Raw genomic sequence first — 15,853 nt, 5'->3', positions numbered from 1 at the left:
CTGCCAGTACTGTAACCTTTTGAAGGATTCTTTATGTGAGATAGTGACTGCAGGCAGTCATGTTCAATACTTGTGCAGTTTTAGATGCGCGGAGGAGTCCTTTTTATGGACAATAACTTGTATTAAACCTTTTTGTCTGCTATTGTAACAGGGGAAATAACCCCTCTGTCTAAAAATTATTTCTTGACACTTGGATACTAAAAAGTCTCAGGGACCTTATGCTAATTTGTTGCAGTCCATGTCAATAAAGTTTTACCACTAGCTTATGTTTTTGTCTTAAAAATGTGTGCATACATGTACAACATGTGGCAACAATTTATGCTGGTAGCATTCAAGTACTCAAGAACTTTTTATGATTGAAAGAGTTCTTTTTTTAATTTCTCAGTAATCTCCAAATGCTTACACTACAAATAATTTAATTGTGCATCATGTTTTTGTTGTGCATAACTGCTGAGCACTTGCAGTCTTAGTTATTATAAATCTTGATATTTATCTGATTTAAGGTGAAAACATGAAGCAGTATTATTGAATAAGGTTGAGCAAAATAATAATTTGCCGTAAAAGGCAAATATAATTGTTGTGAGGCAGGCTTTTAGCCATGATTTTGAAAGTGGGTGTCCAAATTATTTTGGATCAAAGGGCTACATTTCATGGGGCCATAGTTGTTATTAATATTTGAAACTGACAAGCCACAGACTTACACAAAAGAACTGAATGCCCAGGTGTGTAGAAATTTTTAGCCTCTGACAAAGTGGCCTGGGGACGACTTTGTGACTTTGAAAAGTAGCTTTGCTTGTGAAATCACTTTGCTCAATTCTGACTAATGTGAAGAAAGCAGTAATAAGGCAACTTGCTAAAAAGATGTAAAAAGTGAAGAAAATCACGCCAGTAAGGCTTAGCCTTTGGAATGTACATATTTAAAATTATACCATTTTGTCACATAATTTAAGCCCAGAAGTTCATAAATTGCTGTCCAAACAGGCCTTTAAAAATCTCCTATTTCTGAAAAGTGGCCGTCCTTTGGTAGGCTGGACAACCACTTAGCTAAAAGCCTGATGTGAGAAACATAATTCAGACAAATCAATACCAAATTGAAGAAGTGTGGGAGGTCCCATTTGGTCATCGAAGGTGATTTTCTTGCCAGACAAGTAACTTTAAATACTCACTTGCCTGACAGGCAAGGGACCAAGCATGTTCTCTGTGGAGAGTAAGTTAATTATGATTTAAAACAAAGAAGTAAACTTTATTCACAAGTACGTCACTTTAAAGAAAAAGAGGGGGGGGGCCCGGGCCCCAAAAATTAGACCCCCGGGGCTCAGACAAGCAATGTTAACACTATTTTCGTCTTGATTGCCCAGTATAATTCACCCCTCTTTGTTTTCTCTTCAGAATATACCAACAGCACCTAGGCTAGAGCCTCTGGTAAGTTTAAAAGTGAATTAATTGGAAGTGGTGTTAATTGGCACGGCTTGCACAAATTGCATAATATCTGATGTACTAACTGCCATAGACTGCAGCTTGTTTAGAAATGCATAATTTTAAATGCTTGCAGTATTTCCTAGTACTTTATTCATACAACTTCACAACCCAAAGGTTGAATGTTGTATTTACAAATTTATAAAAACGTATACCATAAAATGTAAAATATTTAAAAAACTATACAAGAGTGATTAGAATCCAAACTTAAGTACATTAGAGACGATAAAACTATTTCTCAATCAATTAGTCTTAAAAACAGGATTAAATTGACGGGAGGTTATAACCACTAAAATTCCGTTGGGGCAGTAAATTCCTCTACCTACTGAGGAATTCCTTACGTACCTACCTATTTACAGTGTACCTACCTACCTACCTACCTTACAGGTAAAATTTACACACAAAAATAGGATGGTATCTAAGGCAGAAAAAATATTTTAAATATGTTCCATCTTTCTTCTCGTCCTTAGCCAAATCTTGCCAGATATCAAGAAAAGCAAAGAAGTCTTCCTTACACATCTTCTGCAGGAAAGACAAAATCTCCAACACCTCCCCCTTCTTCTGAGCCAGATAAGAAAAAGTCACGCCGAAGAGATGTTGTAGAGCCTCTTGAACGGACAACATCTCCATTACCAAACCTGCCAGATGACTTAAAAAATAAACAAGAAAAATTTGATTCAGTTGCTCAAGTTAATAGTAAGAGTCCACAGAAACAGGCTTCACCGAAGCAGAGAATCGGTAATGAGAGTGTTGGATTGGTGGGCAAGACAGATGTTATACCTGAAGGTTTAAGAGACCCACTGCAGATCATCAGCTTGATAAAGGAGAACTCTAAACTTGGGTTTCTTTACATGACCCCAGCTGTGGATCGATCATCCATTGAATACAATCCTTACAACCTTAAGTAAGTAAATGTTCATGTACATGTTGTGGTTCAATTTTATCATTGGTTCAAATATTTATTTTGTTTCCCTTTGGTTTTGGGTATGGAAATGTATGTCTGATAATAAATAGGGGTATTGAATGGTCCTTCAAAAAAAAAAAAGTAATTTTTCACTAGTCAAGTATATTGATTTCTATCAAGAACAGTTTACTTTTCCGAGTTTTTCACTAGCCAAATGGCTAGTAGGAATGCTAAACCTGGTAGCCAAAACCTAAATTTTAGTAGCCTTTGGCTAGTTGGCTACCATTAGTCTCGAGCCCTGTCAAAGATAAAATTAAACCACAAGTTATTATTTATTTCACCATAATGACAAAACTGTAAGTAAAGTCATACTGATATATTTAAATATGTTTTCCTCATTTGGGACTGTAGTATTTCTTTTATGTTTACTTTTTCTGACACGACTAACATTTTACATTTAACTCAAATAGGATTGTGAAGCATTCAGAAATCAACCATTCAGATTACTACACAATAAGTACTGAGGGAGTAACTCACATACGTGACAATGAAGCAGAGTTTACTGCTCTTGAGCGCTGGGAGAAGGAGTACAAAGACTACAAAAGGCTCGTTAAAATCCCAACATTTGCTAACTTCAGGATGTGGAAAGCCTTTGTTGTGTGGAGGAAAAATGTAAAGACAAAGTAAGTTATATACACATTACCGGTATTTTAATTTGCTTTAGTTTCGTGGTAGGGTATTATATATAGGAGGCAGTGTGCTCTTTGGAGGTCCCAGGTTTTATTAAAATTTCCCCTCCCTGCCGCTATACATGGATTTGTGTTCGGTAGTCCCAAATTTAGTCCACGGTTTGTAAATAGCCAACTGGTCAGCCTCCTGCCGATTGTTACAAGATTCTGTTCTGTTCTATTTGCAATATTTGTTTATTTTTTTAAGTTTTTTAATTGGTACAACAGGCCAAAAAACGACATAAAGGAGCTATGCACGGTATTTTAAGTCATTTTTCTGATTGCTTTTAAATTGAAGGAAACCTCAAAATAGTAGTTTTCTAAGGAAGAAAAACACAACGAGTAATGAAATCCTGAAAATAGCCAAGGAATGGTTTCGACTGATGAAGATTGAGACAGATTATGAGCAACAAACTTGAAAAAATTGGCCAATTTTTTCAAGTTGAGTTGTCCGTGACATAGCTTCTTTAAATAAAGTGATTTATTTATTTATTTAGCCCATCTGACAGGAGAAATGTTTCATAAAAGCTGTCATGACAAATAAAGATCAAAACTAATATCTACCGGTATACTTTACCCCAGAATCAACCCAAAGGCAATGTACTTGTAGTGTGGTTCAAGAAAATGTCCATACTCCCCCCACTAAAGGGTTTGGAAATTCCTGGGGGCAGCTGGAGGGGTCTCAAAGGCAAAAAATCTTTAAGCAAGTGCATGAAGCGTAATTGAAATTTCCAGAGGGGTGGGTGGGGGGTCCTTAGGAAAAATCCCTTTTTTGGGGGAGTAAAGGATAATTTATGGAACTACACATTATGTTGTGATATTTGTTAGCAAAGAGGTATGTTGATTATTGTTGTAAGTTACCGGTGATAATTATTATTCTTTAACAAATACAGGAAAGTGACTCAGTGTAAAAACCAGTTGCAGGAAAATCTCTTCATTGTTAATTCAGTAAGTATCATCAATGTTTATTTCAGTTCATGTATCAATTTCTGCAAGGTGCTTATATTACTTAACTGTTATCAATAGACTAAAAATGTCTACTGCATGTTTAAAGGATTTTTTTTTTCAAAGAAAAAAACAAACCACTTTTAGTTACCATGACCATAGCCATGACATGTTGCATTACACGTTACTCATGTTCAATATTAGTTAGTCTTTTGAGACATTATATTCTTTGAACTCTAGCTTAGTCAATTGTTTCCTGTCAAGATCATGTTGTAATACCAATATTAAAAGGTAATAAAGCTTGGAATGTTCTGTTATCCATTGTGAATGTCGTATCGTTTTGAATGTTACCACAAAGTTGTAAACCGACTACAACACTGCATAAATTATACTAAAAGAAATCTCTTTATTTTATAGTCTTTGCGGCCAGCCCTGTTAAATGTGCGAGAAATGTGCTACCGCATCAGTGACATGGGACTGTGCAGAGTGGAGAAAGGACACACATACACTTTGGATGAGTTCCGCAATGCTCAATTTGAACAGCTTGAAGAAGTATGTATCACAGAATAGTGCTTTTGACCAGTCACTTAATTGTGTATAGTTTTGGTATTTTTTTATCTACAAGTACAGGTACACATGTATAATTTCTAATCATGTACTATACTTATCAGTTTATTTATTTATTTATTTACCAACACTTTTATTACAGAGGCTCTGCAGGAAATGAAAGAAATATTTTCTATTTTATGAGTCATTAAAATATCTTTACAATCCTTATTGTGTATTCATCACTTCCTCATGGTTTTCCATTCATTTGTTGAATAGTCAATTCTACGAAGACCAAACACTCTTAACTCCAATAAATACAACTACTTTGTCTTATTGCTTATAGAAATTGGCTGTGAATTCTGAAAAATGGTGAAATTATATTAAATTTAGGGGTTTTACAAAGTAACTTTTTCACCTGCAGGTTGCTGGCAGGCTAGCAGAGTTCCGTGACCTTGTAAAAGAAGTTGTAAGAAGTGCATGTCGGACAGCATTGTTAGAGGCTGGCTTCACCCCTGATGATTATTTTATGGATATGGACAGTCCTATGGGCATGTATGCAGGTGTGTCTGTCATTCTCAAAAAATTTATTCAAGGTGAAGTTCAGGTGATGAATTTTCATCCTTTAAGAAATTTATGTGAAAATCAAATTTAATGTCACCAAGGAAACAGCAAAATCAGTTTCTTGAACTTAAAGTAATAAAATTTCAAAATACAGTGTTATCCTTGAAAAGAGGCCACATTAATTTTACCATATAGCCAATTTGCTTTTTAAGTGTTTCATATGAAAAACATTTCTTTGTCACAGTTCTAATATTTCTGAGATTTTGTTTGTCCAAGTTAAGAAAGTATTACTAAACATCATCTCTAGGTTTTTCCAAATTAAAGTGATGGTTCTAATATCATTAATTAAGGCACAAATGTGGTTTGATTGCTACATCAACGTGTGCATTCACTCCAGCCTTATCAACCCTGATCTTTTTCACTTTGATGCACTGAAATAACAACTTTTTAATGGGAATTTTTTGCTTTGATAAATTTGTAGTTTTACGATAATCACTTTAAACTATTATTATTGACAGACGAATATGGTGGTCCAGCACAGTCCATGTCATCTTATTTAATGCCAAGTGGATATGAGATGGATATGTATGGGGATGCACCTGACAAGATGACGTATACTGAACAGGCCAATAAGAGAAGTCATTGTAAAAGACTCACAAGGTATGATACTAATAAAACGATTTGTAACTGATCTAAAATTTGTAAAAAGAGTTTAAAAGATACTATTCTTGGTTTTCATGTTACGTCATAAAATTCTGAATTAAAATTCACTGGCCTGCTAAATTTTCGTTGTCATTAGGCGAGATAAAAAAAATACCGTATATATTTTTGGCAATTTCCAGATCGTAGTGTCATTCGTTTTTAAAAGAGCATTTTGAATATTTGAGTTCTCCTCGTATGTGACATCGCTGGTGCCGGGCTGTTTTGTTAAAGGCCTTTCCTTTCCATTTTGTGCAGATGAACATTTCTCTTAGTGGTGTTTATGTGAGGTACTGCTCTTAGCCAGGATGGCCGCGGTAAGATTGGTTCCGTGGTTTCTCTCACGGCGCCTCTGTGTCCCTCGGCAGGACACAGTTTGGCGGCTCCATCAAAGCGTTATTATTGTGTGGAAGGTTCGGAAAATAACTGCGGTACACCGCACAGACCCGACTGGATTGTTTATATATTATCATCTTAATATTGAAATTCATCTTCTGTAGTTGATGGTTTGATTTATTTTTTGATTGCGTGACAGTGAAAACCAGCAATAAAACAGTTGAGAAAAACAAAATTTTTGGTGACTGCCTGTTGCCTTCAGGCAATTAAAATAAAAAGTGTTAGAACTTAAACAACATTATCCATAGGTTGTATAGTGTGATCGTCTGGGTGAGAGTAGTTCTGAGAAGAACTGTTGTTGGTGACTGACATTTCAACAACCTGAGCAGAAGTCATCTTCAGAGTCAAGTGAAAAGTTGTTGTCAGTCGATGATCACACTATACGACCTACTGTTACTCCTGGGTTCAAACCATTTACTACAGGTATATAACATTATCTATAGTACATGGAGTGCTTATGAGTGGTTCTGTTTACAGCTTTATCCGGCTTGCTGACTACCTGATAGTGAACACCATGCACGTCCTGGCAGCAAACTCCGTAGCCACTCTACTCAATTATCTGGAAGAACAACTGCAGCACACACCCACCCCCGCACAAATCCAGGGAACTAGTGAAGATATGGAGTCAGAAGAGGAAAAACCAACTGAGGGGGAGGGTGTGGAGCAAAAGGTATCCCTTTGACCAGTCAATCTACATTAAAAGACCCTAGATTAGACATGCCTTTGTTTTTGTTTACATACGAGAGTTTCAGTGCTAAAGTTTTTGTGTGAGCATGTCTAAATAAAAGATATCACTGTGAAATTGCTAAAGATTATTAAAAAGACTTGTATTATAACACAACGTGCAGCAATGCAACCTGAGATTTCGCCTTTGCATATAGTTTTCATAATTTCGATGGCATCGAAAATGGTGAAGGCTGACTAGGGTCCTTTAAGATATCTGTCGTTTGTTGAGACTCAGCAGAGTGATATGCCTAATGCTTTAGTATGACTTGATGTATGAATATAAAGGAAGTACTTGTAAACAACATATAAACATCAATTATAACATGAACTTTCTTTGTAATAGGATGAGCAAGGGGAGCTTCATCCACTCTACACCACAGAGCTGCTTTTAGAGCCTCAAGCATTGCTGTTTTTCCCTGGATTAGATGACTTTCAGGATGGGCTAGGAGAAGTTATCAAGAAATTTCAAGATGCTGTCCTAAGTGTTCAAAACTTGGTGCCTGACCCATACTTCGATGCCTTCACCCAGTAAGTTTAATTGTGTTCAAAATCAGGAAACTGTGGTTTGTGATAATGCTATGTCTACCAAGAAAGGATGTAACAGCTTAAAGCCATCTACTGATATAGGCTTGTTTGAACCACTTCTTTTATCCTTGGGCCTCATGTAAACAATAGTGACATTGTTTGGGTTTTGAAATTTTGGAAAAAAGTATTGAAAACACTCAAATCTTACAACAAAAGTTACATTATTTATCAATAGTATTGATAATGAAGTTCTTTTACAGTTTGTGTGACTAAGACAGTATTTTACAAGTGTAAGAAAATGTCCAAATCAAAATCAAAAACAAAATCAAAACGAAATTATAAAAACAAGTACCAATACAGTTGAACCTGATTAACGCAGAGACCAAACGGACACAATTGAGTAAATAAATCAACTTACAGACTATATAGTGCTGTCAGTTGCTGAAGTGCCCTTGTCGTAATTGTACCTTTTGCGTAAAGAAAATGCTAATCGACTGACAAATTCAGAACTTTATTCTGATGCTGTTTCGTTACATTATGCAGGCCATTCATCAATGGTAAAGTTGAAGAGAAAACTGCTGGTGATGGGCCTAGCTTGGCTACCATGTTTGAAGATGACAGACATCTCCAGGGTATTATACAGAGTATCAAGGTTTGTGGCTGTATTTTGTTACAGTTACAGATGTCTGCATGACTGTGTGGCAAGAGTTGTCTGTTATGCCAGCCAGACAAACATCTGTAAATATTTTCACATTTATATATTGATGGTCTTGCCCAAAAATTTAACTTATTCCTCTCACATTTCCTAGTACTGTAAGTCAATGTAATAGTAGTTAACCATAAATTTGATTAAAAGTAAGTTTGTGACTTTTGACTTATGATAATCACAGTGTAATCTTATCCTCTTTGTTTCTGTTTTGTTCAGGATGCCATTTCCGCAGCCTTTGATGCTGCCTGGCAGTATGCTGGAACCTTTGAGCCTTATCGCCAGTTCTATCAAGAGAATGAGAGTTTGGATCTGGAGGCCATCAGGCAGGAAGAACATGGTATTTACAGCTTTAAATTTCTATTTAATATACAGTAGGGGTGTCAATCATGGGTTTGAAAAATATGTTTTGAAGTACAAAATAGGTGTCAGCAACTTGAAGAGTAGGCAGCTGTGACATTGTTTGTTGCAAGCTGATTGTTATCAACCAGAGTGAACTGACTGGGGAAATACCATCAAGTAGCTGGCGGAACTATAGCAGTTGCGGTTGCCGGCTTGTTTTGAAAGCCCTAGTCAATATGTCCCAATGTTGCTTTTGGTTATAATTATTTGGTATATTTTGGTATAAAATGGTTGTTGTTGTTTTTTGGTGACTGCTTTCAAGACTGCTTTGCAACAACTTGTACTGTCTAGGAAGTGCTACATTGTATGTGTAATATTATTCATTGTTTGCTGCTGCTTGTTTTAGATGTTGGATTCTTCTCTGAGTCTTTGGAAAAATATAACAATGAACATGAACAAGCAGTTGGCATTTTGGAGCGGAGGCCAATTGGCATGATCCTTGTTGACTGCAAGAAGCTAAAGGAAGTTCTTATTCCATCGCCACTGAAGTGTTTGGAGGTTAGCAAAGCTTGTTATGTTCTTCAACTAATCGTAATGTGTTGTTTGCAACAAAAAGTGGTAATAGAGAAAATCAGAAGTCTGGAGCATCATTTTAAATAAGTAATAAATAAGCTCAACCATAATAATTATGGAATGAAGGACTAACTGACTGAATGACTGACTGACTGACTGACTGAATGATGAATGAATGATAATGGTTTTTGTATAGCCCATTTACAGTGCTAAATGTCCTTCACAATTTGAGTTATAAGACAAGATCGGACATCAGGATATCAGGCGCCTTTGACAGCTGCTATCCCTCTATTGATATTATCTTACGAGTTATCCCACCACCCAATGCATGGATACATGTGACTAGACCAGACCTCAACACCAGAAACTCCATGAGTTGAGATGACAAATGTCCTTTGAATATTTACAGCCTGCCAATGCAAAGCACAGAGAGCAAAGTCATAATTTGCTGTTAACACATGTTCTTCTTTTGCTACAGGTAATAAATGACATTTTACCCAAACTGGCCAAGAAGAGAACAGATACACTGATGGAATTCTGTCAAGATGCTCAGTTTAAACTGGAAGCCATACCCAGCAGCACAGTGGAGTATGTTGAAAGCCTCACCTTCCTTGACACCATTCAAGAGAAAGTAAGTCTCCAATGATTGTTGAGTAATTAGAACCACAAAGAAAACTTCTGTATTTCATTCCCTATATCCCACTAGGGAAAACAGTCAGCCTTTAGATTGCCATTCTAAGTAAGCGCTATATGTTGCCTCATGATCTGTTGCACTAAAATGTGATGAAGCAACTATGCATTTTACACGACTGTCATATTTTTGTAAGTTAATGTTAAATACTGCACTCTCAATAGGTGGATGACATTGAAAGAGATGCCACTGTTGTCAAAGAACTGTATGACTTGATTGAAACATACAAAGTTCCAACACCTCCTGAAGATCTTGCTGTTTACCAGGTAATGTTTGCATTATGGTCAGTATTTTGTCTTGGCAGTATTGCCTGCCATCTAGAGAATTGTGCGTGTTCTGCCAACTGTGTAGACCTGAAAAAAAAAAGTTTATTTCCGGTACATTGGAATGGATGAATATTTATTTTATAGTGATGTACTATATTATTTTGATGTTGATGACAGCTCTGGGAAAAAAAAAAAAACTGACCTTATACAAAAAAAATGTGTTAAAGATGTGCAGGGAGCATTATTTGATTGTTTATAAATTTTGTAGAAAGCCATTATAAGAAGACTTGTGGGGAGCAATAACCTCCCACCAATGTGGCCTGGGTTTGATTCCGGCTAGTTGCCATTTGTGGGCTGATTTTGTTGTTGGTTCTTGCTTAATTGCTCTGAGGGTTTTTTCTCCAGGTTCTCAGGTTTTCCTCACATGAAAAACCAACATTTTCAAATTTCAATTCAACCTGGATAGAGGACCCATGTAAAAACCAGCTACAGCTGATGTGGCTTACTCTTTATTTATTTATTTATTTATTCATATTTGGACTGTAACAGTTTTAACGTTGAATCGATTTCATGTACTCTGCAGACTCTAAGACCAACTGTCACAGCTGTCCGTAATGTGATTGACAAGTCACTAGCAGAGAGGGATGCCAATATTGACAAGATGTGCACACATATTGACAAGGACATTGTATCACTGGGCAAAGAAGTCAAGGAAGTTAAACAAAAAGCACAGGTACAGTTCAACACAGCCCACGTCATTGGTCCTTGGGTCTCCTTATGGATGTTGACATGTGTATAAAACATTTTCTATTTTTGTAACACTGCTATGAAAAGAATTTGATGTGTGACACCATGTTTATTTTATATAGCTGTATGGAAACTAACTATGCATCCTGCTGGGAAATATACATGTTTAAAGTATTTAGTGAATACAATATTATTTGTTAGCAGTTTATAATATCTTTCATGTGTTTCCTAAATCAAAGATGTGTGATATAATAAACATTTATTAAGAGACACTATAATTATGTTGTTGTATTTTGTGACTAAGTTTACAACTATTATTTTGTTTCACTAACTACATTAATTATTCTTTCACATAATTTTATTACTGACTTTTTCAAACAACAGGACCCCAAGATTCTGATATAATAAACATTTATTAAGAGAGCTATAATAATTATGTTGTTTTATTTTGTGATAAGTTTACAATATTATTTTGTTTCATAACTACATTAATTATTCTTTCACATAATTTTATTACTGACTTTTTCAAACAACAGGACCCCAAGATTCTGGACTCCAGTTCCCAGTCAGATGAAATTATCCAGTACCTTGGAGCTCTGCTAGAGAAGATGGAGAACTTAAATAATATGGCTTCCACTTACAAGTCACATCAAAAGAACTTTAAGGTGCTAATATCAAACTGCTGGCCATGGTATATATTGTAGATAATACATGGTTGCGCAGAGATATGAAATTTATCTTTGAGTGTTTAAATCAGTATCTCAATCGTTCGCTCATATCGATTTGAACAAACAAAATTAATGTCTTTCTGTTATTAACATTGTTTTTTATTTCTTAGGTTGAGGTGGCTAAGTTTGAAGAACTTGAAGAAGTTCATGCTGAGTTGAAGCTAAAACAAGCACTGTGGAACTCACTTGTGGAGTGGGATGTTGTTAATGATGAGTGGCTTGAGGTAAATTTGTGCTGATTCATTCTTATTACACCACAAATCCACTATTTTAAAGGTGGATATGTGCATAAAGAAAGATATTGTGGGAACTTAAAATAAAGCAGGGACAAAATCATGATTGCACCCAGAAGAAAATGTAGCGAGGACATGTTAAAGCAACCAACATGTCTCTGCTACATTTGCATATGTATGTATGTCAGATCTTGATTTTGTCCCTGCTTCATGTGTCTGCAACATAGAACTTTCTAAGGAGATTTGAATGCACTTGTAACTGGGAGAACTTATAACCGTCTATCAAATTCATTGTTGCAAGTGAGCAACAAAGAAAGTTCAGAGTGAATCCTTTATCATATGTTCTTTGTTTCCCACTAATTGCAACAATGAATTTGATTGCTTTTGCAGCTAAAGTTTAAGACTGGCATTATGATATTACTGTTAAGTAGCAAGGCTTTATGTAATATTCCATTTAATTGTTTTTTGGTCAATTTTAATGTTTTCAGACTGCTTTTGAAGACCTCAACCCAGAAACTCTGAGCAATCAAGTGATGAAGTATGCCAAGACGGTCATGCAGCTAGAGAAAGGTCTGCCGCCTAACTCAGTGGTGCCGATACTGAAAGACAAAGTGGAAGGGATGAGGCATAAGGTAATTAAATAACATCTTTTTGGCTTAGTCACACATATTTATTGGCCCTTTTTGTTGTCAAATGTTCAGACAAATTACATGTACCTCTTTTGATAAGTAGATGGTACATGTACATGTACTTTTTCTCTTGATTGCACTAAACATTTTTCAAGTTTTTTTCCTTCCAAAATTTTCTTCTTTGGAGTGTGAAGAAATAAAAATTACCTTTTCTCTGGTAAAAAGTGGTGAAAGTGTGATGCTGGGTTGAGGGTGGCAAAGGGTTTATGCGTGACACGTGAAAAGGGCAAAAGTTAGACCGTGATGTGTGAAGATAGGGCAAAAATTAGACCATGATGCATGAAAATAGCTAGAAAAGGCACGTGATCCGTGAATTCTGCTGTTTCAATTATATGTGACACATGAATTTGGTTAAAGCTTGTGCGTGAAATGGGATCACGATCCCCCCTTTGCTACCCTCTGGGTTGTGTTTTACATATCAATTGAATCTGCCAGGATTAACTTAAGAGAAAATTAATATTTAGTTTTATTGGTATATTAATTTGAACTTGGTAACAAAAAGGCTGAATCAATGAATGATAAACATTTCTGTAATTTTAGTCAATAATCAATTGAGACTAGCTTCAGTAATTATGGTAATAAATTGTTTTATTTCAGTTGCCAGTCATAACAAACCTACGTAACCCAGCACTGAAGCCTCGTCACTGGGAGCATATTCAACAGATCTTTGGTTACCACTTCACTGAAGAAGAACCCCTTACTCTGGGACTACTGAACAAAATTGATGCTTTTGATCACACAGAAGCTATTGAAGAAGTCTCAGGGCAGGCATCTAGTGAGGCATCACTTGAAGGAATCCTTAAAAAGGTTGGCTTTTGAACCCATTTAAATCATATATATGTAGTATATGTAGTCAACATCAAAATTATCCTTACTGGTCTTTATACATTCCTTTTAGCAATAGGTAGGAGAATTATATCTCTCTTTTCCTTGCTTTCTGTTTTTTGCCCTCCATGTCTGTCTTTAACTGTTGATAACAAAGATATACTAAACATTAGAACTTAAGAGCACAGGTTTCCTACGGTCAAACATATGTCGGTAAGAGTCCTTAAATGGATTTCGCTCATTCTCTTACCATGGGTAGGCCTTAATATAAAATAAATCACAGTATACTTTGTTTGGCTAAATATCGATTTGTTTTCGAGAAAATCGATATGTCTAAAATCCAGCAAAATTGACGCTTTCGGAGCTCAAAATTTATGCCGAGTTTGTTAGCTTCGCGTCGAAAAATAAAGCACTCTGGAAGAAAAGTACCTATTTAATATCGAAGAATAACATCAAATTAGTACGTCGAAAGCAATTTCTGCTCTTAAAGTCCTTTTATTTACAAAATATAATTAAGTTTATTCGACACACTTTTGATTTAATTCAAAATAGGTCAAACTTATCGCTTTATTTAAGTATGAGCGAAGCGAAATAAATGGCCGAAAATTTGGTATTAGACAGATAAATGATTGTTCTTTTCGATACTAAAAGGATTTCCTGGAGAAATGATTTAGTGCGATGCTTTCAGATCTCAAAGTTGCTTAAAATTCGTTAATTTAACCGACCGTGACATTGTTGATCTTATCAACATTATGTAAACAATCCACGCAAAGGTTAATTTTCCCCATGTGAACTTCAACTGAGTAAAATAAAAACACAGACTTGCTTACCGTGGTGTTCGCTGATACATTGTAAATCCTGTTTTCCTCATTTACGACAAAACCTAAGCCCTCGGCGAAGCTGTTATCCAATTTTCTTGACGCGCCATTTGTAACTGATTTCCACGTCTTGAAGTGACAGTTCTTTTCCATGCATTCTTGAAAACAGTCCTCAGTCTTAACTGATCAGTGTAAACAGGATTACGAAGTACTTTGCTTTAAATCAACTTAAAGCTTAGCAGCAGTGGTAGATAAATCGATACGGCCGGCGAATCTTCGTTTCGAAAACCGCCATTTGAGATTTGTCGGCCCTTTGTCCTGCGGTATGCAGATAATTAATTCACACTTGAGTAACTTCCGGCACATGAAATCGACAACCACCGTGACCAGAAAGCACCCTGCTTTTTGGTGATTGGTTGAGGCACTATTTTTATCATTTTAACATAAGCTCTCAATGAAAAACTTTTGGGCTGAACTTGTAATTAAGTTTCACTTCAGTAAGCCACCGTTCGATAGAGTTGTTAAATGGTTGCATGAAAGCGCTTTTAACTTCCGGGTCGAAAGTTCTTCTGTTGCGTTGCTTCGCTTTGCTGCATATTTTTTATCCAGTTCTTACCCTTGTTCAAATTCTTGATTAGGCTAAGGCAAAACAGTTGTAGAGTCAACTCTCCCTTATTGAAGATCTCTATAAGACGGACGCCTGGTGTTAGTCCTGTCCTTGCCGTTTTTTCAGTCATTTTTATACTCTAACCAGCTAGGCTACGTTTACACGGGACCGGACCGGAGCCGTTCCGAACTGGACCGGACCGGCTGAACTTGTAATAAAGTTTCACTTCAGTTAACCACCGTTCGAGAGAGTTGTTAAATGGTTGCATGAAATCCGGGTGGAAAGTTCTTCTGTTGCGTTGCTTCGCTTTGTTTCATATTTTTTATCCAGTTCTTACCCTTGTTCAAATTCTTGTCCCTTCTTCAGTGGAAAATTTGAAACGACGTTAAAATCCCTATAAGACGGAGATCTCTTTAAGACGAACTGAGTTGGAGCCGGTCCCGAAGGTACCCGTTTCAGAGAGAGTTGGCTGTACACAACACCTTAGATGGCGTCGTTGGATCCGTCTCCCGTGAATGTCAGTTAAAAATATATATTCCGCTGTGTAGTCTAGCCTGTAAACAAGCTCTCCTTCTTTCTCCTGTGGAGGATTGGGCGAAATAAAAGCGGGAAGGAAAGGTTGGGAAGGGGTGGGGAAAAAAGGGACCATATATCATGTATATGCAGTTGTAATACCAGTCACGGTAAACAATTTATAATAAAACGCTGAACATTTATGACTGTTTACACCAAGGTGTATATTGGTGTAAAAATTAAGGAAAGGGTGCTTTTCACTTCATTAGATTAAGCTAGGTGAAGAAAAGTACACGTAATCAGAAGTTTGTTATGGACTTCTGACGTGATGCCATATTTTGTATTTATTTCTGCAAAGTACAACAAAGCATTTATACTAAATGCTTGATTAAAAAAAAAGGGGATAATTACAGTTGAGCATTATATCGGACAAAAAACAAGCATTGTTAGAAGCATAACATTCCCTTTTTACCAGCGTAATTGGAAGGGCCTCTGGTATTCAGTTAGAAAGAACTTGCATTCAAAAGATACCGCGTTCTAGAAACAAGTCACCCCGTTTTGGCTGCTGATATTTTGGAACTTTTGTGTGTTCAAAATACCATATCT

General features: G+C 36.2%; 1 protein-coding gene across 1 annotated transcript in view; it reads left to right on the top strand.

Moving 5' to 3' along the window:
* The window catches only part of LOC144627953 (dynein axonemal heavy chain 6-like), a 72,205-nt gene that overhangs the window by 594 nt on the left and 55,758 nt on the right, over positions 1 to 15,853 (top strand). The window contains exons 2-20 of the mRNA XM_078485976.1: positions 1,390 to 1,422; positions 1,947 to 2,380; positions 2,851 to 3,063; positions 4,002 to 4,056; positions 4,471 to 4,605; positions 5,024 to 5,162; positions 5,682 to 5,823; positions 6,736 to 6,928; positions 7,328 to 7,512; positions 8,053 to 8,161; positions 8,435 to 8,555; positions 8,964 to 9,115; positions 9,609 to 9,761; positions 9,986 to 10,087; positions 10,671 to 10,820; positions 11,371 to 11,499; positions 11,673 to 11,786; positions 12,284 to 12,427; positions 13,082 to 13,291. Of these exons, the coding sequence (XP_078342102.1) occupies positions 1,390 to 1,422; positions 1,947 to 2,380; positions 2,851 to 3,063; positions 4,002 to 4,056; positions 4,471 to 4,605; positions 5,024 to 5,162; positions 5,682 to 5,823; positions 6,736 to 6,928; positions 7,328 to 7,512; positions 8,053 to 8,161; positions 8,435 to 8,555; positions 8,964 to 9,115; positions 9,609 to 9,761; positions 9,986 to 10,087; positions 10,671 to 10,820; positions 11,371 to 11,499; positions 11,673 to 11,786; positions 12,284 to 12,427; positions 13,082 to 13,291 (2,913 nt within the window). The remainder of the gene's footprint in view (positions 1 to 1,389; positions 1,423 to 1,946; positions 2,381 to 2,850; positions 3,064 to 4,001; positions 4,057 to 4,470; positions 4,606 to 5,023; positions 5,163 to 5,681; positions 5,824 to 6,735; positions 6,929 to 7,327; positions 7,513 to 8,052; positions 8,162 to 8,434; positions 8,556 to 8,963; positions 9,116 to 9,608; positions 9,762 to 9,985; positions 10,088 to 10,670; positions 10,821 to 11,370; positions 11,500 to 11,672; positions 11,787 to 12,283; positions 12,428 to 13,081; positions 13,292 to 15,853) is intronic.

The sequence above is a fragment of the Oculina patagonica genome, chromosome 10 (genome assembly GCF_052425735.1).
Source record: "Oculina patagonica isolate OP01 chromosome 10, crgOcupat, whole genome shotgun sequence".
Taxonomy (NCBI): Eukaryota; Metazoa; Cnidaria; class Anthozoa; order Scleractinia; family Oculinidae; genus Oculina; species Oculina patagonica.
Note: the sequence above shows the minus strand (reverse complement) of the source record. Positions and strands in the feature narration are given on the sequence as shown.